Source organism: Salvelinus fontinalis, chromosome 24 (genome assembly GCF_029448725.1).
Source record: "Salvelinus fontinalis isolate EN_2023a chromosome 24, ASM2944872v1, whole genome shotgun sequence".
NCBI classification, from domain to species: domain Eukaryota; kingdom Metazoa; phylum Chordata; class Actinopteri; order Salmoniformes; family Salmonidae; genus Salvelinus; species Salvelinus fontinalis.
The window spans coordinates 4,042,043-4,064,978 of record NC_074688.1 but is presented as its reverse complement, the minus strand read 5'-3'; the positions used below and the strand labels follow the sequence as shown (position 1 = coordinate 4,064,978).

General features: G+C 43.7%; 3 protein-coding genes across 5 annotated transcripts in view; 1 reads left to right on the top strand and 2 right to left on the bottom strand.

The window, feature by feature from the left end:
- The window catches only part of si:dkey-103g5.4 (uncharacterized), a 63,883-nt gene extending 55,151 nt beyond the window's left edge, over nucleotides 1–8,732 (bottom strand). Inside the window, exons 1-10 of one of the 3 annotated variants that reach the window (XM_055879426.1) lie at nucleotides 7,918–8,732; nucleotides 7,499–7,722; nucleotides 6,740–6,901; nucleotides 6,250–6,429; nucleotides 5,364–5,484; nucleotides 5,163–5,252; nucleotides 4,632–4,809; nucleotides 4,185–4,347; nucleotides 3,793–3,981; nucleotides 2,283–2,457 (exon numbers count right to left, since the gene is read on the bottom strand). In XM_055879426.1, the coding sequence (XP_055735401.1) occupies nucleotides 2,283–2,457; nucleotides 3,793–3,981; nucleotides 4,185–4,347; nucleotides 4,632–4,809; nucleotides 5,163–5,252; nucleotides 5,364–5,484; nucleotides 6,250–6,429; nucleotides 6,740–6,901; nucleotides 7,499–7,722; nucleotides 7,918–8,065 (1,630 nt within the window). In that variant the 5' untranslated portion in view covers nucleotides 8,066–8,732. The remainder of the gene's footprint in view (nucleotides 1–2,282; nucleotides 2,458–3,792; nucleotides 3,982–4,184; nucleotides 4,348–4,631; nucleotides 4,810–5,162; nucleotides 5,253–5,363; nucleotides 5,485–6,249; nucleotides 6,430–6,739; nucleotides 6,902–7,498; nucleotides 7,723–7,917) is intronic. The other 2 variants (XM_055879428.1, XM_055879427.1) reach the window with 2 other exon arrangements.
- A 7,847-nt stretch (nucleotides 8,733–16,579) lies between these two features.
- On the top strand, nucleotides 16,580–18,313 carry zgc:162608 (uncharacterized protein LOC100037332 homolog). The gene is made up of 3 exons (XM_055879425.1): nucleotides 16,580–16,788; nucleotides 16,945–17,044; nucleotides 17,252–18,313. Exons 1-3 carry the CDS (start codon nucleotides 16,740–16,742, stop codon nucleotides 18,063–18,065), a joined length of 963 nt encoding a protein of 320 aa, XP_055735400.1. The 5' UTR covers nucleotides 16,580–16,739; the 3' UTR covers nucleotides 18,066–18,313.
- A 71-nt stretch (nucleotides 18,314–18,384) lies between these two features.
- On the bottom strand, nucleotides 18,385–22,552 carry LOC129821656 (zona pellucida-like domain-containing protein 1). The gene is made up of 10 exons (XM_055879256.1): nucleotides 22,453–22,552; nucleotides 21,810–22,063; nucleotides 21,165–21,355; nucleotides 20,877–20,949; nucleotides 20,512–20,609; nucleotides 20,206–20,289; nucleotides 19,901–20,072; nucleotides 19,542–19,641; nucleotides 19,333–19,359; nucleotides 18,385–19,211 (listed from the first exon to the last, which is right to left on the bottom strand). Exons 1-10 carry the CDS (start codon nucleotides 22,550–22,552, stop codon nucleotides 19,051–19,053), a joined length of 1,260 nt encoding a protein of 419 aa, XP_055735231.1. The 3' UTR covers nucleotides 18,385–19,050.
- Between the last annotated feature and the right edge of the window lie 384 nt (nucleotides 22,553–22,936).

Genomic DNA, 22,936 nt, shown 5'->3' with positions numbered 1-22,936 from the left:
GTGGTTCTAAATTAATAGTTGTTTAGTAGTCCGAAAATGTCGGAAACATTAACTTGCCTGACTATGCTGTGGGTAATGTAACTGTTTGTTACATGTAATTTGCTTTGTGGACAGAGGTTGCTCTCTGGTTTTGTGATGAGGCAAAGTTGTGGTTGAATTTATTCTGCCACTGTGTCTTCTTATTGTCTCGACCTTAGGCCTATATATCACGGTAGCAAGTCATAAGAACTACCTACCTATCTTTCCGATTTAGTCCTGCAGTACATACCTACATGTACGCTAAGGTCACAAGACGCGGGCCTCCTTATTGTCCCTAGAATTTCTAAGCAAACAGCTGGAGGCAGGGTTTCTCCTATAGAGCTCCATTTTTATGGAATGGTCTGCCTATCCATGTGAGAGACGTGGACTTGGTCTCAATCTTTAAGTCTTTATTGAAGACTCATCTCTTCAGTAGGTCCTATGATTGAGTTTTGTCTGGCCCAGGAGTGTGAAGGTGAACGGAAAGGCACTGGAGCAATGAACTGCCCTTGCTGTCTCTACCTGGCCGGTTCCCCTCTCTCGACTGGGATTCTCTGCCTCAAACCCTATTACAGGGGCTGAGTCACTGCCTTACTGGTGCTCTTCCATGCCGGCAGTAAGGAGGGGTGCGTCACTTGAGTGGGTTGAGTCACTGACGTGATCTTCCTGTCTGGGTTGGCGCCCCCCTTGGGTTGTGCCGTGGGGGAGATCTTCGTGGGCTATACTAGGCCTTGTCTCAGGATGGTAAGTTGGTGGTTGAGGATATCCCTCTAGTGGTGTGGGGGCTGTGCTTTGGCAAAGGGTGGGGTTATATCCTGCCTGTTTGGCCCTGTCCGGGGGTATCATCGGACGGGGCCAGAGTGTCTCCCGACCCCTCCTGCCTCAGCTTCCAGTATTTATGCTGCTATAGTTTATGTGTCGGGGGGGTAGGGTCAGTCTGTTATATCTGGAGTATTTCTCCTGTCTTATCCGGTGTCCTGTGTGAATTTAAGTATGCTCTCTCTAATTCTCTCTCTTTTTCTCTCTCGGAGGAGGACCTGAGACCTAGGACCATGCCTGAGGACTACCTGGCCTGATGACTCCTTGCGGTCACCAGTCCACCTGGTTGTGCTGCTGCTCCAGTTTCAACTGTTCTGCGGCTATGGAACTCTGACCTGTTCACCGGACGTGCTACCTGTCCCAGACCTGCTGTTTTCAACTCTCTAGAGACAGCAGGAGCGGTAGAAATACTCTGAATGATCGGCTATGAAAAGCCAACTGACATTTACTCCTGAGGTGCTGACCTATTGCACCCTCTACAACCACTGTGATTATTATTATTTGACCCTGCTCGTCATCTATGAACATTTGAACATCTTGGCCATGTTCTGTTATAATCTCCACCCGGCACAGCCAGAAGAGGACTGGCCACCCCTCATAGCCTGGTTCCTCTCTAGGTTTCTTCCTAGGTTCTGGCCTTTCTAGGGAGTTTTTCCTAGCCACCATGCTTCTACACCTGCATTGCTTGCTGTTTGGGGATTTAGGCTGGGTTTCTGTACAGCACTTTGTGACATCAGCTGATGTAAGAAGGGCTTTATAAATAAATTGGATTGATTGGTTGATTAAACGAACAGGTTATACAACAAACAATGCGATTATCACAACACATAGGACCATGTAATGTGGCTTTTTTCTGGCTTGTCTTCCCCAGTGATTTTACCCACACTACTGATATTGCTGTAACATTGTGTCCCTATTGTACTGTCTTGCACTGATTGTCCTGTCTATGATATCATTGGTTCACATAAAACAAGTTTCCCATTCTATATTATGCTGAATCAGCTACTGGGCATATTTTTCTGTATACTGGTCTTGTTCTTACACCACTGCAGTGATTTCGTTGCAATGTAAATTGAAAAAAAATTAATTGCCAAAATATAAATATAACAAATCTAAGCGTATTTGGGCTGATTGTCCAACTTGATCAAGATTGTTTCAGTTGTAGTATGTGTGGCTGTTGATATTGCGTGAGCATTCACGTGAATGGTGGTATTTTGCAAGCACCACACCAGTGTGATTGGTTGTGGCTTTTGGGTGTCTAAGGGTCAGTCTCCCTATTGTGTAAACAGGGTTGTGTAAGGTAGTAAAGGGTACAGGTGTGAGCTGTTATACTATGGTCCGGTTCCTGGGAATGTTGTATAATAAGGTGGTTGGGTAGCTTGCCTGCCCATGGGCTATGGTGGGTGAAGAGTGAGTGGGAATGAGGAGGATATATTATACTGTACCGGGCTGTACAGAGGCCTCTGTCATCCTGGCCTGGAGGTTTCTGTGGTACTTCTTTAATGTCGTCACCCTGGAACCCTTTGAGGAGTAGTCTTCCATGGGGTACTGGAGCTGGAGTGTACGGTACTGGGCTCTGGTGGCCATTTTCTCTGGCCAGCCATACTCCCGAAACAAGATCTACACATGGGAATACAAATCTGTCTGACTTGTGTGTAAAAACAGAATTGTGTGTACAATGTGCGTGACCTTTGCTCCACTAGAATCGAAAAGGTAGTCAACAGCAGCCCGAGAGGCTTGTAGGAAGTCGAGACAAAAAAAGCAAGTGAATTTGTCACCTGCTACAGAATGTCATCAATACAATAGAACAGTGAATACTCAGTGTCCTTGTACCTCCATTCTGGCTGCAATCAACAGATATGAGAATAATCCATAACATTCAGTATCAAGGTCTAGTGACCATCAACCCGCACCTTGAGTGTCACAAATAGAACACTGAAAATTATGTGCAATACAGAAAGGAAAAATACACTGGTGGAAAAGGTTCTCAAATGTCATACCTGAGTAAAAGTAAAGGATACCTTAATAGAAAAATATTCAAGTTAAAGTGAAAGTCATCCATTAAAAGAATACTTCAAATTGCTTATATTAAGCAAACCAGACAGCACAAGTTTCTTGTTCTTATTTTATTTTATGGATAGCCAGGGGCACACTACAACACGCAGACATCATTTACAAACAAAGCATTTGTGTTTAGTGAGTTCATCAGATCAGAGGCAGTAGGGATGACTAAGGATGTTCTCTTGATAAGTGTGTGAATTTGGCCATTTTCCTGTCCTACTAAACAGTCAAAATGTATTGAGTACTTTTGGGTGTCAGGGAAAATGTATTGAGTAAAAAGTACATTATTTTCATTAGGAATGTAGTGAAGTAAAAGTAAAAGTTGTCAAAAAAATAAAAGTACAGATACCCCCCAAAAACGACTTTTTACGTATTTTTACTTTAAGTACTTTCCACCACTGCCCCACAGCAACCATTTTGACTATATTAGCCCACACAGCTACACAGATGCACTTTCATGCTTGGTTTAGGACTGCATATACTGTATAAGCTTATAGAGTCTCTAACTGATGTATAGAACAGTATTAAAATGATCAGTTTGGGCTTAGATACAAGCATCATGAAAGCTATAACACAATACATTAATCTGACTTTGTGAAAATCTGTTTTTTGAACCTAACTTGCTTACCACTTTTCTTTCTTTTTTTATTCCTAAATATTTGGTCACATGATTCATTTTATGTATAGTTTCCTAGAAAGAAGGGGTGACTCAACTAACCCTTTGGCTCGACTGACCCCAATCTCCACTACGTTCTTAACTGTTGCACATATGCATATTCTAAACTGAAATGTCCCCATTATACTTGCCAATAATGTTTATGGACGTGTGTGTGCGCTTGCAATCAAGGCATGCCTGTGAGGTGTGTGCATGTCAACGCCAAGAAGTGCTCTCACCAGCAGCGTCACACACAGGCTGAGGATGACCACAGCACCAAGCAGCAGTCCTCCTGTCACCAACCAGTCAGGGCGTAGAAGCAGGTGTCGTCTCTTGGCGATGCCCATCCTTGTCAGATGATGGGGGACAGTGGGGAAGAACGGTCCAGCCTCATAGCACTGTCCACCTGCTGGCATTACCCTCACATACTGTAAGAGGAGCACGTGAGCATATTGGCTTTAGATATTGGGAAGGCTTATGGATTTCACTTTTATCAGTTTAAAGTTACTGCATAACACACTTTAAAAAATGAAGAGGAGCAGGGCATTACTATACAACGAGTGCATCTTTCGCCCATTTTGTTCATTAGGTATGAACCTCTAAGGCCCTGTACGAGCAAACAGGGTAATACCATGTGTTTGTATTGATGGTCACTGAGTTTGAAGGCGTACACCCCAGGTTGAGTGAAGACCAAGGAGAAGAGTGTCGGTGGAGTCCTGGCCAGTGTCAGGTCCTCAGCCAGCAGCCTCAGAGGACCCCAGTCAAAGTCACGGTTGGTATTGTACAGGTTCTCTCTGGACAACAAGACAGGAAGCTTGAAGCTCAGTAGTAAAAAAAGGATAAAGAAAATACTGCTCATAGAAATATACCCACGCAAAAGCCAAAATAATTGTTGCAGATGGTGTATTTTCCATACTGCACTTTCAGAAGTGCGTTGGATTTGCAACAGCACCCTGTCTCAGATGAAGAGGTTTGACATTTTATTTAAAAAAATCTTCAAGTCCTATGCAAATAAAAAACACATTTCTGAGAGCGAAGTGTAGAAAATCCACTATCAGGAGCAGTTTGATTGACTTACACATCATACTGAGGGTAGTGTTGTCTGGTGACAGTGAAGAGCAGTGTGTCCCCGAGGTGTAGACATGCAGTGGGGTTCAGAATCCCCACAGAGCTGGAGTTCATGGTTCCTCCCCAGATAGTTGATCTGCTGGACCAATCAGACCCAGCCCCTCCTTCCTCTCTGACACCAGAGTCACCTGGTTGAAAATAGTCATGGAGGGATGGATGGATGGTTGAATTAATGAACGAACAAATGAACAAAAGAACAAAGAAACAAACAGAGGAATGGATAGATGGATGGAGGGATTAACGAATTAATCACAGAGAGAATATTTGATCAGTAAGTGTGTTGGGACAGTAAAATTAGGATAACATGTACAGTGCTATGAAAAGGTTTTTTATACTGAATGTGTTCATTCAGGTTCCCTTTATCTAATATTAGGTTTTGGTTGAAGATCTGACAACATTCATTATAAAAAATACGCAAAAGTAGGGAAAATACTTTTTCACAGCACTGTAGGTTTTGAATCATTCTTTGATGATAGGTAACCTGTAGAGATGTGCGTTCCCACGCTTTTCTCTGGAAATAACTTCTGAATCGCCGCTGGGACGTCATTGAGGAGACCAAGGAACCCTGCATCTTTAAAAAAAAAAGCAGACACACACACAAAGACAGTCATTGTTATTATTGGTCCTACCATGTATTAAGGGCCTATTGTAACTGGGCCCACGCTGTATCCGAGGAGCTCACCATTTGTCTGCACTGTGTACACAGGAAGGGAGACATTGTGGCGACCGTCACACTGCAAGGTCCCCTGGGAGTCCCAGCGTTTGAACACGGTCTCCAGCAGCACACTCCCGGAGACACTCACCTGTTAGAGAAAACACAGGGCCGTTTACTGATAACTATGTCAGGTTGTTACTCTATGTGGCTGTCTATGATGTCCAAGCATATGGTATCCAAGTATGTGATTTCCAAGTTTATTCAGTGCATCTTCTGTGATTGTACAAGCTACGTTTTAACTCAAGCTAGTGTACTGTATACCTATCACTTTTTCAATGAAATGGTCCTATGGATGTTGGTTGGAGTTAAGGGGACAGGATCAAGTGTTTGTAATTGAAGAGTTTCATCCCAAAATGCTATATATCCATGTTCAGAAATGTTGGTAAATTAGCTTTTATTGTTTAAAGAAATTATGAAAGAGATCAGTGTGTTTTTTCACTATCTAATCATGGCATGGGGTTGTTCAATGACAGACATTCTTGATGGTTTAAATTCAGAGAGACAAATAATCGTACGTGTGTGTGTGTATCAAATCCACATTTTTATTGGTCGCATACAGTGTGTGTGTGTGTGTGTGTGTGTGTGTGTGTGTGTGTGTGTGTGTGTGTGTGTGTGTGTGTATGTATCAAATCCACATTTTTATTGGTCGCATACAGTGTGTGTGTGTGTGTGTGTGTGTGTGTGTGTGTGTGTGTGTGTGTGTGTGTGTGTGTGTGTGTGTGTGTGTGTGTGTGTGTGTGTGTGTGTGTGTGTGTGTGTGTGTGTGTGTGTGTGTGTGAGTGTGTGAGTATGTGCGCATAAAGAGTCTGCCATGTAACTCTTTCCTACACATGCTCAAGACATCATGGCTTACCTGGCCTTCAGAGTTTCTAAATACCAGCTGCAAGTCTACAGCAGCACACACTAAATGCATTGCCAGCTTTGGCCTGCTCCTACACCAGCCCCCACACACAGCTCTCTCTGGGGGTTCCCTGCACAGACACAGGCCCAGAGCTCCATCAAAGCCCTGGTAGTCCCCTGGAGAGAGACACACCTGGGAGAGGAAGAGAGGAACACTTGGGATCTGTTGACCTACAGACTAAAGGAAAAGGCTGGGACTGAGCGGTAGCCAGTCAAGGGAAAAAAGTGACACATTAAGTTGGACTCAATTATGTATATAAACCCTGGATTGATGTTGCTATATATGGGCCAATGATAGAATAATAGAATAAACTGCATACAGTACTTTGTTCAATGAACTACAGTACGTTGTTCAATTAACCATTGACACAGAATGTAGAGTTTGTGTGTGTGTGTGTGCAGGGTGTGTGTGTGCATGCATGGGTGAGTTAACTTCTCCTAACCTGCTGGGTACAGTGCTGTGCCCACTGCTGCCTGTCCAGACAGGTTCCATGTTGTGTCCTTGCTCTTCCATCTCTACAAATATCATACACACTGTGCAAACAAGTGTCCCCTTGGCCCATGAGGCGGTACCCTAGGGCACAGGGGCACTGCCCATCACTGGCCTAAATTGGCACATGCACACACACCCACACACACACACACATACCAACACACACACATCACACACACAAACAAATGGACATTAGACCTTTTGCAAAACTCGACTGACTCAAAGCACACACACTGGACTCTCCCCACGCACTTGTGTACGAAGCATGTGACAAATACAATTGGATTTTGATTTGATTTGACATTCAAACGCTTAGATCAACACCCAATACCTGGAAGTCATTCAGAGTACCTAGAGTCATTTCCCCTTTGAACATAAGCTGCTGAGTGGAAGGCTCAACAGTCACTGGGTGACTGACACGGATGGAAATTAGACTCCGGCTATGTTGAAACTTGATATGAAACATTCTGAGCCGCGGGCTACAGATTGAACCCATGAACCAAGTGGCTATACTGTATATTGTGTTGACTGTTCTTGCATGCAACCTCTGTGCCTGATACTACGGAAGACTGACAGAACAGAGTCATTGATACACAATACAAAACATAAAGAGCTTTGCACCCACACACACACGCACGCCCACACACACACACACACACACACACACGAACATACGTAAACACACACACACACATACACAAACACACACCTGGAAGGTTTGCCCTTCTCCAAGACACACACATCTGTCCTGGCCAGGTAGGGGCTGCTGTGCCCAGGCTCCACAGGGTATGCCGGAGGTCAGAGCAGGTCGCGGACAATAGTGGTTGGTTGGGCAGCTGAGACAGCTGTCCATGGTTCTAGCCCCAACCGTCGGCCCAAACGTACCCTTCGGACACGGCACTGGTGTGGGACTTCCCACTGGACAATAGAATCCTGTTTGAATAAATAGAGTTTTACCACAAAATGGTAGTGGTAGTGTACCACTAAGGGTTTTCATGCGCTGTCACAAGGTGGCAAAGTCAGGTTTTGTCTCTCATGCCACACACAGATAAAACACAATAGCCTCACAATAGGATCATAATTATTCTCAGGTCTATATAAGCATGCAGAGACATACAGTGTGTCTACCTTGTTCACAAAATGGCCTCTCCATCTCCCTGGTTTCCACAGTTCTGTTGTGGCCATAGACAGTGTGCTCCTCCACGAAGACATACAGGCACCAAAGCAGCAGGGTTGGCCACCTGCAGACTCCTGGCCCTAACTTCCTTAGCATCATCCCGGTCCTGGACGATCCTGCTACTGCTGTCCCAGACTCAGTGGGGGACTGGAGACCAGCACTTTCCCTGACCTACTGAATAATTGATGGGGCCTGAGAGGTAGAGTAACATGGGAGGCTTGTGGGTTGAAAATGGCAACCCTATGCATCCAGGTCAGATTACAGGCTTTGTTCATATCAATCCTACCACGAAACTGATATTGAATTGATAGTGATTTGGCTCTCGTCACATCATCACAACTTTGCTTTACGGTTCATTGCAATTCTCCCAGAATTCTAGGAATGTACTATTTTTTTGAATGTTTAGAATTAGCAAATTGTTTTTCAGATGGTGTCTGTTTGCCGTTTTGCCTAGGTCAAAGAGTGGTCGTGAGAAATGAATACTTTGTTTTGCTGCTTATCCAGTCAAACTTTGTCCTGTGTACTGAAAGGCTGCCAGCTTGTGTTCAAAATCCAAGGTAAAATCTTCACCCTTTGCTTCCTCATGATAACGGGCCTTTCCTGGGTTTTATCAAGTGGTACACATACGCATACACATGTACTAAATCAATACCACCTACCAAATAAATATCAATGAAAAAAAGTAGCAGTTTGAATATAGGTCAACTGCCTAGAAACCACAATACAAAACTAAAGTGTATAAGGCAAAGCTCCGTGTGTGTGTGTGTGTGTGTGTGTGTGTGTGTGTGTGTGTGTGTGTGTGTGTGTGTGTGTGTGTGTGTGTGTGTGTGTGTGTGTGTGTGTGTGTGTGTGTGTACACTAGGAATGTGCATGCGCATGTGTGTGTGTGTGTACACTAGGAATGTGCATGTGTCTGTTTGTTTGTGTGTGTGTGTGTGTGTGTGTGTGTGTGTGTGTGTGTGTGTGTGTGTGTGTGTGTGTGTGTGTGTGTGTGTGTGTGTATGCGTGTGTGTGTGTGTGTGTGTGTGTGTGTGAGTGTGTGTGTGTGTGTGTGTGTGTGTGTATGCGTGTGTGTGTGTGTGTGTGTGTGTGTGTGTGTGTGTGTGTGTGTGTATGCGTGTGAGTGTGTGTGTGTGTGTGTATGCGTGTGTGTGTGTGTGTGTGTGTGTGTGTGTGTGTGTGTGTGTGTGTGTGTGTGTGTGTGTGTGTGTGTGTGTGTGTGTGTGTGTGTATGCTTGAGTGTGAATACACGTGAGTGTGTGCCTGGGATGTGTAATATTTATTTCATTTATTTAACCTTTATTTAACTAGGCGAGTCAGTTAAGAACAAATTCTTACTTACAATGACGGCCTACCAAAGGGCAAAAGGCCTCCGACTGGGATGGGGGCTGGGATTAAAAATAAAAATAAAGAGAGACCTAAGACAACAATATAGCATGGCAGCAACACAACATGACAACAACATGGTAGCAACAGAACATGGTAGCAACACAACATGACAACAACATGGTAGCAACAGAACATGGCAGCAGCACAACATGGTAGCAGCACAAAACAGGATACAACAATTATTGGGCACAGACAACAGCACAAAGGGCAAGAAGGTAGAGACAACAATACATCACGCAAAGCAGCCACAACTGTCAGTTAGAGTGTCCATGATTGAGTCTTTGAATGAATAGATTGAGGTAAAACTGTCCAGTTTGAGTGTTTGTTGCAGCTTGTTCCAGTCGCTAGCTGCAGCAAACTGAAAAGAGGAGCGACCCATAAATGTGTGTGCTTTGGGGACCTTTAACAAAATGTGACTGGCAGAACGGGTGTTGTATGTGGAGGATGAGGGCTGCAGGAGATATCTCAGATAGGGGGGAGTGAAGCCTAAGAGGGTTTTATAAATAAGCACAACCAGTCGGTCTTGCAACTGGTATACAGAGATGACCAGTTTACAGAAGATTATAGAGTGCAGTGATGTGTCCTATAAGGTGTCACGCCCTGATCTGTTTCACCTGTCCTTGTGATTGTCTCCACCCCCCTCCAGGTGTTGCCCATCTTCCCCATTGTGCCCTGTATATTTATACCTGTGTTCTCTGTTTGTGTGTTGCCAGTTCGTCTTGTTTGTTAAGTCAACCAGCGGTTCTCTCAGCTCCTGCTTTTCCCCCCCAGTCTCTCCTTTTCTCGCCCTCCTGGTTTTGACCCTTCCCTGTCCGGACTCTGAGCCCGCCTGCCTGACCACTCTGCCTGACCCTGCCCCTACTCTGGATTACCGACCTCTGCCTGACCTGAGCATGCCGTCCTGTACCTTTGACCAACTACTCTGGATTATCGACCCCTGCCTGTCGTTTCCCTGTTGCTGTAATAAACATTATTACTTCAGCACAGTCTGCACTTGGGCTTTACCTGAAACGTTATATAAGGAGCATTGGTGGAAAATCTGATCTAGCATCTAGCTACTTGAAAGCACCCTTACCTGCCGATCTATAAATTACATCACCATAATCTAGCATGGGTAGGATGGTCATCTGAATCAGGGTTAGTTAGATAGCTTTGGTGAAAGAGGAACTATTACGATAGAGGAAACCAAGTCTAGATTTAACCTTAGCCTGCAGCTTTGATATGTGCTGAGAGAAGGACAGTGTACCGTCTAGCCATACTCCCAAGTTCTTCTATGAGGTGACTACCTCAAGCTCTAAACCCTCAGAGGTAGTAATCACACCTGTGGAGTGAGAGGCATTCTTCTTACCAAACCACATTACCTTTGTTTTGGAGGTGTTCAGAACAAGGTTGATGGCAGAGAAAGCTTGTTGGACACTAAGAAAGCTTTGTTGTATAGCATTTAACACAAAATCCCGGGAGGGGCCAGCTGAGTATAAGACTGTATCATCTGCATATAAATAGACGAGAGAGCTTCCTACTGCCTGAGCTATGTTGTTGATGTAAATTGAGAAGAGCGTGGGACCTAGGATCGAGCCTTGGGGTACACCCTTGGTGACAAGCAGTGGCTGAGACAGCAGATGTTCAGACTTCATACACTGCACTCTTTGAGAAACCAGGCCAAAGACCCCTCAGACACCAATACTCCTTAGAATGGAATGGTCTATTGTATCAAAAGCTTTGGCCAAGTCAATAAAAATAGTAGTACAACATTGCTTAGAATCAAGGGCAATGGTGACATCATTGAGAACCTTCAAGGTTGCGGTGATACATCCATAACCCGAGCGGAAACCAGATTGCATACCAGAGAGAATAATATAGACATCAAGAAAGCCAGTCAGTTGATTATTGACAAGTTTTTCCAACACTTTGGATAAACAGGGCAAAATAGAATTAGGCCTATAACAGTTAGGATCAGCTTGATCTCCCCATTTAAATAAAAGGATGGACTGTGGCTGTCTTCCAAGCAAAGGGAACCTCCCCAGAGAGGAGAGACTGGATAAAAAGGTCAGAGATAGGCTTGAGGCAGCAACCTTAAAGAAGGTAGGGTCTAAACCATCTGACGCAGATGTGTTTGGGGGGTCAAGTTTAAGGAGCTCCTTTAACACCTCGGACTTAGTGACCGCCTGCAGGGAGAAACTTTGTAGCAGGGCAGGGGAAAAAGAGGGAGGAGCATCGGGGCTAGTTGCATTAGACCCACAGAGAGAGAACTACTTCTTAAAGTAAGTAACTTTGGCCTTCCGGATAGCCTGATGCACTCATTTCTCATTTGCCTGAACGAGAGCCAGTCAGCCTGAGTATACGTGTGCCGAGCCTTTCGCCAAATGCAATTCTTGAGGAACTCTGCCAGATCACGGTCGAACCAGGGGCTAAACCTGTTTTTACTTCTCATTTTCTTCATGTAATAACCTGCAGTATGTTCAGAAGTCAACCTTCTGCACAAGCATAAGCAGGTGGCCTTAATCCACCGCTGGTGGTTCCCCCTCCCTAGATAGCATATGAAGTGATGGCAAAAAAAAGTTGAATTACAGGAAAGTAGCTTTAAAAATGCTAAATCCTCTCCGCCTCATTGCAAAATGTCAATATTGGCATATTGCCGTAGAATTGCAGGACATTTGCTTTAAAAAAGGAGCATTTTCTCTTTGCCCCATGGCGAAATGTGTAGAATTAGACGAAGTTAGCCGTTTCCCCCCTTGCTCAGACCTTGCAATACACTGTTATCCACTCTCGAGGACATTTCACATAATATATTTTTCCACTTTATTTTTTAAAGAACAATGGACTTTGGCTACATGGAATAACCTACATAATTCACCACAGAAGCTCTGGACTATGCCCTGTCAATGACAATGCCCTGTCAATGACAACTAGCTAGTTACCTAAGAGAGTTGGTGGTGACCTTTTACACACATACAAGCAGGATGAGATGAGTGAAGGATGTAGCCTGGCTGCAGTCAATGGTTAAACCGTCTGTGTTGACATGATGGCTGCAGATCATGGACATTATGGCTGATTATACTCATTCATATATAATATATGTATGACTCGTATAGAGATATTGCAAGAGATGAGCTCAAACGAGGTGAGAGTAATATAGATCAGTGGGTTGTTAACCATTAAAACCAATATATGCACAACGTTAAGGCAAAACAGACAGGCCTGGCTTACAATCAAAGGAATACTGACCCGTGGAGGCTGCTGTGGAGGAGGACGGCTCATATTAATGACTGGAACGGAGCAAATGGAATGGCATCAAACACGTGGAATCCATAGCTGTGTTTGAATACTCATACTAACCGCACTAACCGTAGTAGTTGTGACATAGTTTGAGTATATAGTATGCTTACTGGTCACAGTATGGATATAGTTAGTATGCCAAAAGTTCCCGGATGTCGTACTACATTCGCCAAAATAAAAAGTATACAAGCAGTGGACACTATTTCAGTCCTTTCAGGGCCCATAATGCAATTCTTTAAGAAAGGGGCGGGGCTTCACAACGTTTTAAGATTTGGGAATGGCAAAAAGATTTGAGAAAATGGCAAAAAAATATGCATCCTGAAATCCAACGAGGGCGGATACCAATTAATTGCTTTAACTAATTATGACAAATGTTCAGAAAATGTTGAGCAATGTAATAAAGTAATGACTTTCAAATAAGTTAACTTACACGTTATGTTGGCAGAATATGGCCGGTGTCAGTAAACGTCGGCAACAAAGCGTAATTCAATTGTTGCCAGCAGCACAGTTACAATCACCAATGCTCTGGACAACATGAAACAGCCTAACCAGCTCTGCTAGGGCAAGTAAAATCACCAGAGTGAGGTGTTCTCTCATTTGTGTCTGGAAGTAGCTAGCAAGTTAGCCAGTTAGCTTGGGTGCTTGTCTGTCGTTGTGCGCGCTGAACACTCTGAGAATGAAACGCTCTGAATTTACAAACAGACAATCTGACAATGCTCTGAATTTACAAACGCCCAGAGCGCACTCTGAGCACACTTTGGCACTCCAGATTGAATTGAATAATACACCTAAAGTCATAAAATGTCTAGCTACTAATTTGTTAGGCTAACAAGCTAGCAAGAGGTTGCATAGCAATAGCATCAACTTCCGGTAGACAGGCGAAGCTCTAATACGCTCAACTGAAAGGATACCGTTCGTTTACAGTATACTAAAATAAACGAATAGTATATAGTATATACTCATTAAGTATGTAGTATACAGTATGTTAGTATAGGTATTCGAACACAGCTCATGTTTGATGTATTTGATACCATTCCACCTATTCCGCTCCACCCATTACAACGAGCCCATTCTCCCCAAGGTGCCATCAAACTCCTGTGATTTTTTTATTTTTTTTGTTTATTTCACCTTTATTTCACCTTTATTCAGTGATACTGACAACATGTAAACTATATTTAGTCTGCAAATGTTTATTGAAAAAATATATACTTATGCCCAATAAGCACTTGTTGTCTCTCAAATACATTGTTACAGTTGTTGGTTACATAGCTAGCTAATTTTAGCCATATTAGCACAGACGTGAGACATCAAAACAAGACATGGTGTCAAGAACAAGAAGAGCCGGCCTTAGCCTCAAAAGGCATTTTTTATGTACTTGTGCGGATGTGGTTTGAGTTTTAACAGCATGATTATGTCTCAATAAGGCTACATTCACAGACAATAAGACTAGTCTGTGAATGTAGCCTACTGCCTCCACCCACCATGATCCTGAGTGTTCCATTAAGTAATCCAGAACTGATTAGAGAACTCTAGTCAGATGGAAACATTCAACCAAGTTCAGCCGGATCCTGATAATATATACTACCATTGTTTTCAGAGGAGGAGCAGATAGTGTGAGGTCTTTGAGAGAAGTCTATTTTCCATGTCTGTGTACTCTTCGTGTACCCCAGACTGAGGGCATTCAAGCCAAAATCAAGAATCTTATATAATAGTTTATAGAATGAACTGAATGAACTTCAGTATAGAGTTTTTCCAGGCTCACCCAGTTGTTGATTTGAGCCTCATGACAGGGACTGGCGGGAAGCAACCATTGAGCTTTAGCCTAGTTGGCTTCGTTATTCTATATCTGATAGAGCCGTTAAGTGCCTGTCACATGTTGCCCTCCCTTGCTTTTCCCCCAATTGGAAACCAGCTCTTTTTGTGAATATTTTATATTTATTTAGAGCTTGTAGTGACCTTTAGCATCATTTGTGTACTTTACTCTATGTTACATTATTTTCAATGGTTTTCTGTGCCTCTCCCTCCTTTTTTTATTTTCTGATTGATTTATAGTAGACTCCTCCCCCTTGGCTGGTCTCCTTGGATACTGAGTTGGCCTAGGTCTGCCACACCTGGGCATGATTGAAATAACGAGCTACCACACTACTGAAAAGGGAGCTTGCAGCTCCAGTTTGGAGATGAAGTGGAAATGGAGTCCCTAGAGAAAGCAAGATCAAAATGGTTGTCAGGAGTAGTGCAGTATTATCGTAACGAGATGTATACTTAGGGAGAGGAGGTCTAAGAGAGAGAGGGAAGAATAGGGTGAGCTTGAGTTGGGTAAAAATTGTGGGAAAAAAGGGAGATGGGTTGTTAAAGAATGGTATAAAGTGTACGCAGAGGGAGCTGAAGACAGGAGGAGAAATGACTCGGCGACCTGAGTCGACAACGCTCTATCCTGCAGATAAGGGATGGTCGACCCCTAAACATGTGAGTGTGGTCAAAAACTTTTGTTCAGAAGGGCTCATGCATGTCTTCCTCTGTCGCCAGCATGGAACGTACCATGGGCTTGGTGCCACAGGCACTTGTTGACAACGGACAAAGAGGAATGACTGGCAACCAATGACCGACAGACAAATGCTGGATGACTGACGGTGATGGCGAAGGCCATCTTGAGGACCTCCAGCAGCGTAGAGAGTATTTTGGGACTGTGTGTGTGAATAGTGTGAAGCCCCCTGAAACTTTTTAAATACATTTTTTTTTTAATGTAAACCATATAGCCTTGTCTGTGTGGTGGCCTGGGATCTCAGAAACCTGCAAGTTGACATACACTAAAAGTATGTGAACACCTGCTCGTCAAACATCTCATTCCAAAATCATAGCTATTAATATAGAGTTGATTCGGGCACTGATGTTGGGCGATTAGGCCTGGCTCGCAGTTAGCGTTCCAATTCATCCCAAATGTGTTTGTTGGGGTCAGGGCTCTGTGCAGGCCAGTCAAGTTCTTCCACACCGATCTCGACAAACCAATTCTGTATGGACCTCGCTTCGTGCACAGGGGCATTGTCATGCTGAAACAGGAAAGGGCCTTCTTCAAAGATTTGCCACAAAGAAGCAGAAGCATCGTCTAGAATGTAATTTGTATGCTGTTAAGATTTCCCTTCACTGAAACTAAGGGGCCTAGCCCGAACCATGAAAAACAGCCCCAGAACATTAGTCCTCCTACGCAAACTTTACAGCTGGCACTATGCATTGGAACAGGAAGTGATCTCCTAGACATTTCCACTTCACAATAACAGCACTTAGAGTTGACCAGGACAGCTCTAGCAGGGCAGAAATTTGACCAACTGACTCGTTGGAAAGGTAGCATCCTACAACGGGGCCACGTTGAATGTCACTGAGCTCTTCAGTAAGGCCATTCTCCTGCCAATGTGTGTCTATGGAGATTGCATGGCTGTGTGCTCGATTTTATACACCTGTCAGCAACGGTGTGGCTGAAATAGCCTAATCCACTAATTTGAAGGGGTGTCCACATACTTTTGTGTGTATATATAGTGTACTTTTGACCATGTAGTGTACCTAAGGGGATGAATTTAATAGGGCATTTAAATATAATTCAAAGTGTTGTTTTTCTGTTGATCATTTGTCTCCGTGGTAGTTGAATTGAGATAACTTTATTTCCTGTATTGACCTGCAAACTCTTCCTGATATTGACCCAGTCGCCCCACATGACTCCTTTCATGACCCCAACGCTTTTACAATCTTACCCTTATTACAGGATGACATCATTTGAAATTCTTTAAATCGATGTCGCAAGTGCAGCCTGTGACAGTGAGTGTTTTTGCGCGTTGTGTTGGGTGCTATTCGTTATCAACATGACCCTCCACGTGTTGTGTGTTGACACAGGCAGAGTTAAGGACAACCAATGATAAAAATGACCCATCCCTTTATAAGCACGGTCTTGATGAAGAGTCATTCTGCCAAACCTAGTACATGGGTAAGGACAGGCCACTCTCTCACTGATTGATCTTGCGCTACTTCAGTTTTTTTGGTCTATTTAGTCTGAAGATTCCTGTTAAAAATCCTAATTAATTTCCCCATTTCTCCTCAGTGTAAAAAAAACACAAAAAACATGCATCTCAAAGTAGTGATCTTCGCCTTGTCGTTTTTGACAACCACAGGTTTGTACTTTCTTTCCTTTCCGTTAAAAACGTCATTGCATCTGCTATCGAACAGTGCTTATAATACAGAGCAGATGCGATGATGTATCAAAGTGAATAATAGGATTTAAAATGAGTCAATGTCTCAATGGTGTTAACTTCTATCTTCTACTGTAGCATACCCACTCCACCGTACCAGCAGAGAAGCATCACAGGCCCTACAGGACATAATGACCAATCAGGCTCATGAGAAGACAGACCTCAACAAGGAAGTCAAGTATGTCCTCATGCAATATATAACATAAATCATTGAATCATGAATCAGAAATGCATGTATACAGATTACCTTTTTAACAGCCTTCTAACAGTCCGATAAAGCCTTATAACAGTTCCATAACAGGCTTATAACAGCTTTGTAATGGTACTATAACAGTATTATAACAGCCTTTATAACAATGTTTTAACTGATCCTGTATGTTAACAGTGGGATGTGGAAGAGCCACGTGGAGAGCAGCAACCTGTACACCCAGGACAGCCACAACCCCATGGTGAGCGAGATCAGGCACAAGCTTACCCTGGAGTCCGAGAGGCTGCGCGCCCGCCTTCGCCAGGAGCTCACGAAGTTGAGGGAGAGGCTCGCCCCGTACCCTGCCCACCCCCAGTCCAGCGAGTCCACCCTGGCCAGCGTGAGAAGTCGCCTGGCCCCCCTGACCAAGCAGCTCCAGAGCGCCGTGAACAGCAACAGCCAGGAGCTGTGTAGCCACCTCAGGCTCTACTTTCAGAGATTGGAGGCTGCGGAAAGCCAGGCGGCGGCCGGACCCACCCTATACCTAGAGGCCGTGCAGTGGATCAGCCAGACCTTGGACGACAGCAGTGCCAAAATGACCTCCATCATCCAGGACTTCAAAACCAAGACATCCAGCGTGATCAGGGAGCTCAATGGTACCTTCCAGGGGGACTTCTGGCAGGAGGTGAATGTACGGCTGGGACAGGAGGTGCAGGCGTTGAGTCTGGAGGTCCAGGGCAGGGTGGGGGTGCTGAAAGCAAAGCTGGTCCGTCTCCTGCTGGCTCCACACCCCTTCAGGGCAGAGGTGTCCACCAGTATGGATCAGTTTTGCCAGAGCGCCGCCTTACAGGACCAGTTGTTCCATGCCCGAATAGAGAAGCACCTTCTGGGGCAGGAGTCACAGGCTCAGAGCCCCAGCGAGCCGCCCTCTCCACCTCTGGGCTTATTGGAGGAGGACTTCTCTGCGAAACTAAGCGCTCTCCTCCAGGACATTCTGCACACTGTCCAGTAAAAGCAGAACAGAACTTTCCTCATAGCAAAATGAGAGAGAAAGAACATGGTGTCCCATTATAGGGTGCATTTCAACTATATTGTTGTTTCTGCTCCTTGTGCTTATATATATCAACTCCTCTACCATTGTATATACAGTACAGTAAGTATATATGTATATTTATGTTTTTGCTGTTGTTTATTTCATGTGGATGATTGTTGTAAGGCATTTTATATTGTCAACTGTAAATAAAGCTTGTGTGAAGTTTACAGTGTAAACGGCTAGTTCATATGCAGTACTTGTATTGTATTCTCATAAAAAAAGACACCATTACACAACATTGAATTCATGTTAAACTTTATTTAGTATTTTTTCCAATAATGTACAGAGCAGTAGTAGCAGGTCTGAAATTGGAGCGTGATTGACACGAAAACTGGGTTGCTAAACCCAGCCCACTTAGGTTACAAGTCAACTGTATTGAGTACAGTATATATCAAGACAAAATCACCAAAACCCATATCATATTATAGCATTGCGGAAGATTCCGTGCATATATCTATGGAGTCGTAGGCAACGCTATTGATAGTAGTCAGATAAATGCCATAGGTAATATATCAGTTCCCACATTCCAGAATAATGATTAAAATTCAGTTCAAAGTATTTATGTTGCCTCATCTACTACACTATTGCTCACGCGTTTAACATACTTTCAGAAATTCTTATATATTAGTACAAAAGGTGAAGTATTGCGATGGTTCAGACGTTTACACATTTTCCTTCGTAACCAACCGGTAACTGATATTGATTAACTTTATCTATAAACAAAAAGAGAATTAGACACTGGTGTCCACTTATTTTCTTAGGACACACTCAAGGTCTTCTAGTAGTTTTTGGCTAGAAAATTAATGACATGAGAAATCTAAAACACACCCTATTAGGCGAAGCAGATTGGGCAGCTCGGAGGTGGACAGGTTGGTTGGTAGATGGTCATAGTCCAAGACACCTTTCAGTCAAAGGAGTGGGACAGACCGCCAGCCCAGTAGAACTTCTTGAGGAAAAACCAGCTGCCTAGGACAACCAGGGCTATGGCTGCAGTGCCAAAGAGGATCCCTACCACCAGCCCTGGGATGTTAACCCTGTCACCTCCTGACTGTACCCCTCCGCTGCCTGGATCACACAGAAGAAAAGTAGAGCATAGTTTGGGGCGTGCTTTAAATGACACATTTATCCTCCCACCTAGACATATTCACTATTTGACCCTTTAATTTAGCAAAAACATTGAACTCACTATATGCCAACGCAGCAGGTCTTTCCTCTGTAGGATAAGAGGGAAAACATATTATTAATTGAAATGGAATTTGAGTAGCAGTGGTACTAATAGCAATCATTTCTATAAACTCCAGTGAATTACTTGCTACCTGTGATCATTATTACTGAATATCAGAATCTCAGACATAATGTTGAACAAAATCATTCATGGATGACTCCAGGTCTCACCATCTCTGCTAGTATAGAGGGGTCCCACAGAAACAGTGGCTGATTCCGCTGACTCGGATCCGAAAGGCTCCAGTGATCTCTTTCTCCTGCTATTGCAAGCCTGTAACAAAGACACGTTCTTGTGCTTATATGAACCATTTATGGTATTGCAGAGAATTCATGGGATAGCGCCGACCGGAACTTGAAAACCGGGTCCAGTGACTGTCAACCCAACAAGTTAGCCACTATACCAAGAGATCTGATCTGTTGACAAGGTTACTGTGATGGGTCAAGGTCAACACTGTTTTATCGATGGTGCTTATTGTAGAGAACAAGATACAGTATTGTAAGAACAGTGTAGGTATGTGAACTTCGCTTACATCAACCAGTTTCTGACACTTGCTGGGCTCACACAGTCGAAGGATGCAGTGCAGGAAGATACTGGACTTTTCCAGGTTATTGTGTGTCACAAAGCGAAATGCCTCAAAGGAGAATCGGGAATTCTTGGAAATCCCATTCTGTGTGACTGACGAGCGTGAATCAACAGTGCATCTGTGAAAAAGGATTATAAGAATACGCTTTGTCATTTTGCACATACTTATTATGATCAATATTTTGGCCTGTAATTTATCATTCACATGTCTCTATATTTGAAATTGATGAGAGGATGTTTTTTTAATCAAACCCTGTGAAGAAGTGGTGCTGCTCATTGTTTGACATGTTGTATGCTGATGGGGTTGCAAAGCAGTGGTCAAGTAAAAGATTAAAACTGTTTTAGGGAGGGAGAGAGAGAGAGAGCGAGAGAGAGAGTCGTCATGTCAATTTGTTAGAAAAATAGTATTTTCACACTAATGAAAATATAGAATATACAAAATAAATATGAATATAATGGATATGGCAAACTACAATACAAAACACTGTACATGAAAGGAGTGTGGACTCCTTGACATTTGACCCAGTAGATACGTTAAGAGACAAAAGGTTGACTTACTTCCCAGTGAGGTTGGTGGCCTTCACCTCCACATAAACCTTGGAACGCAATTCAAGTCCTGTCGGTGGAACCACCAATGGGTAACTATAATCAGTGCCCTACACAATAAACAGTAGAGAAGAGAAGGAGTTGTGAGGAAGATCACGGGGGAGATTCTGTAAATATCCTAATCAAAAGACTAACAGTAGAGTAAAATAAGAGTAAGAGTGAATTAACACTCTTCATAATATTTCACTAAGATATAGGTACATTATAATAACATTCTGTAGGCAGGTATGGTGTACTTGAGATATTACATACTTCTCAGACAGCCCTGACCATTCAAGGATGCTTTTTTTTTATAAGGAATTGAATCCTGCACTCACATTAAAAACACTCATACTCAAGGTGTTGATGAACGTGCCATTGTTGTCACTGGTGGCCACTGAGACTGACGACCTAAGATAGAAAGAGTGGGTGAGAGCTGGCGTTAGAGAAGAAGGAAAAAGTGTCAGTTAATTTAAGATACGAGAATTCATTTGAAACCAAAGAACCCCCCCTTCCTATCTATCTACATCTATGTAGGTGCCTCGCTAGCTATATAACCCAAGTCACCCTCTGGGGATCAATAAAGTACATTTTCACTGATAAACAGTTGGAGGACCGAGACTCACGCTACAATCTGTGTGTTGTTCAGAAGATACTCCAGTGGGTAGCGACAGGAGAAGTGATAGTAGAGGTCAGTGGCGTAACTGATGATGCCCACAGAGGACTTGGGGGTATTGAGGTAGCCTGTGATGATGACCGACTGGATGCTGGAGAAAAAGTTGAAAGGACCAAAGGCATCGGGGGCCTCGTCCAAGATCTAGGCTCAATCGACACAATGGTGGATTAAGGAATTGATGATTGAAAGGGAAAGGGTTAATCTAGTCATGATTGATTGGATTGGTATAGGATCGACACGTTGTTATTAGACATTTAGCTGGTACACGAACACAACCCATCAGTATTAGGTTTGTTTTACATACGATTCTATAATGAGGTAAGGTAGTATCATTTTACACAATTGAACAGTTCACAGTAGGCTACGCACAATTTTCCTACTTCCATTAGCTATTTCCCAAATAACCAGCAGAGAGCTAGTCTTGAACACAGTTCACATTACATACAGTAAAAAAGCCCAAATCCTAATGATGTCATAATTTACACCGTAACTAAGGCACTCTCTCATTCTGCATAAACTGTAATATGCAGATTTCCTAAAATGTACACCTTACCTAAGGCACTCTGTCCCAGTGAATGTCAAGTAACCCTCTCACCTGCATTGACTGTCGACAGGGGTTCGCCTGGCTGTGATTGACAGGCAGCTGGTAGCGGATGACAGGCGGATCCACGCTGGTGTCAACCAAGCCCTGGCACTGGCTCTTGTTGTGCTCTCCATTCAGAGCCAGACCGGCGGGGTCGAAGCCTGCCCACTGAGCCGTACACAGGTTCACCTTCAGGTTGATCATAGTGGCCCCGCAGTCCACCGTCAAGTCGTTGTTGTCTGAGGGGCCACAGAAGAGAGGGAGTAGAGGTTAAAACATATACAGAATAATTACTAGACTACAGTAGCTGCTGGGGGAATCACTCAGTGATCTTACCACTGTTTATTCAATGGGTGGGTCTAATCCCGAATGCTGATTGGTTAAAAGTGCATTCCAGCCGGTGTCTATTCCACCAGTTACCACCGGCTAAATCTATGACATTAAAATGCCTAATTACTCTGTTCCACTTGACTGCGCAATCCATGGTCTCCTCAGTCCAGCCAGGCAAGTTACTGGGGGGAATCAATCAGTGAGCTCACCACTGTCTGATCACCATGTCTCAATTATTGTTCAGGTCAAAATGTTCCCACACATTTTCACACATTTTCACAATTCCACCCCTGAATAACCACAAGGTTCAACCCTCAGGACTTACCTGGGACCCTCTTGTACAGAGCAGAACAGTTGTAGGTAATGGAGAAGGCAGGCTGGAGGAAAATAGCCATCACAGCAGAGACACAGCACAGGGAGAGCATCTTAACTACTGTGGAGAGAGGATGAGAGAGACACTCAGAGGACATTCACAGAACAGAAAGAACCACAGTCGGCATCCATGACCAGAGTGCAAAGCCGATGATAATGCAGAGATGGTTGTGAGATTTGCTGTCCCATATAATAAATAAACATGTCAAATGTACCACTAAAGAAAATCTGTTACATTTCTAAAATTATAAACTTCCCCAAAAAAGGATTCCCTATTCTAAATAAGTTTGGTTTGACCTTTCAAAACTAAAGCAGGAGAGCTGAGTCTCAAGTCATCCCATCCTACCTGTGAGGTTCCTGAGGAGGTGTTTGTGTGAGCAGGTGGTGGTGGGATGTGTCTCATATACTGCAGGTGTTAGACCTCCCTGACATCTAAT

Excerpts from the sequence above, each read along its gene's own strand:
- zgc:162608 (XM_055879425.1), top strand. The coding sequence starts at position 16,740 with ATGCATCTCAAAGTAGTGATCTTCGCCTTGTCGTTTTTGACAACCACA. Across the intron at positions 16,789-16,944 it reads GTCGTTTTTGACAACCACAG|CATACCCACTCCACCGTACC; the intron begins GTTTGTACTTTC and ends CTTCTACTGTAG. Across the intron at positions 17,045-17,251 it reads GACCTCAACAAGGAAGTCAA|TGGGATGTGGAAGAGCCACG; the intron begins GTATGTCCTCAT and ends GTATGTTAACAG.
- LOC129821656 (XM_055879256.1), bottom strand. The coding sequence starts at position 22,552 with ATGCTCTCCCTGTGCTGTGTCTCTGCTGTGATGGCTATTTTCCTCCAG. Across the intron at positions 22,064-22,452 it reads TCTGTACAAGAGGGTCCCAG|TACTCCCTCTCTTCTGTGGC; the intron begins GTAAGTCCTGAG and ends TGTTTTAACCTC. Across the intron at positions 20,073-20,205 it reads CAGCACCACTTCTTCACAGG|ATGCACTGTTGATTCACGCT; the intron begins GTTTGATTAAAA and ends CCTTTTTCACAG.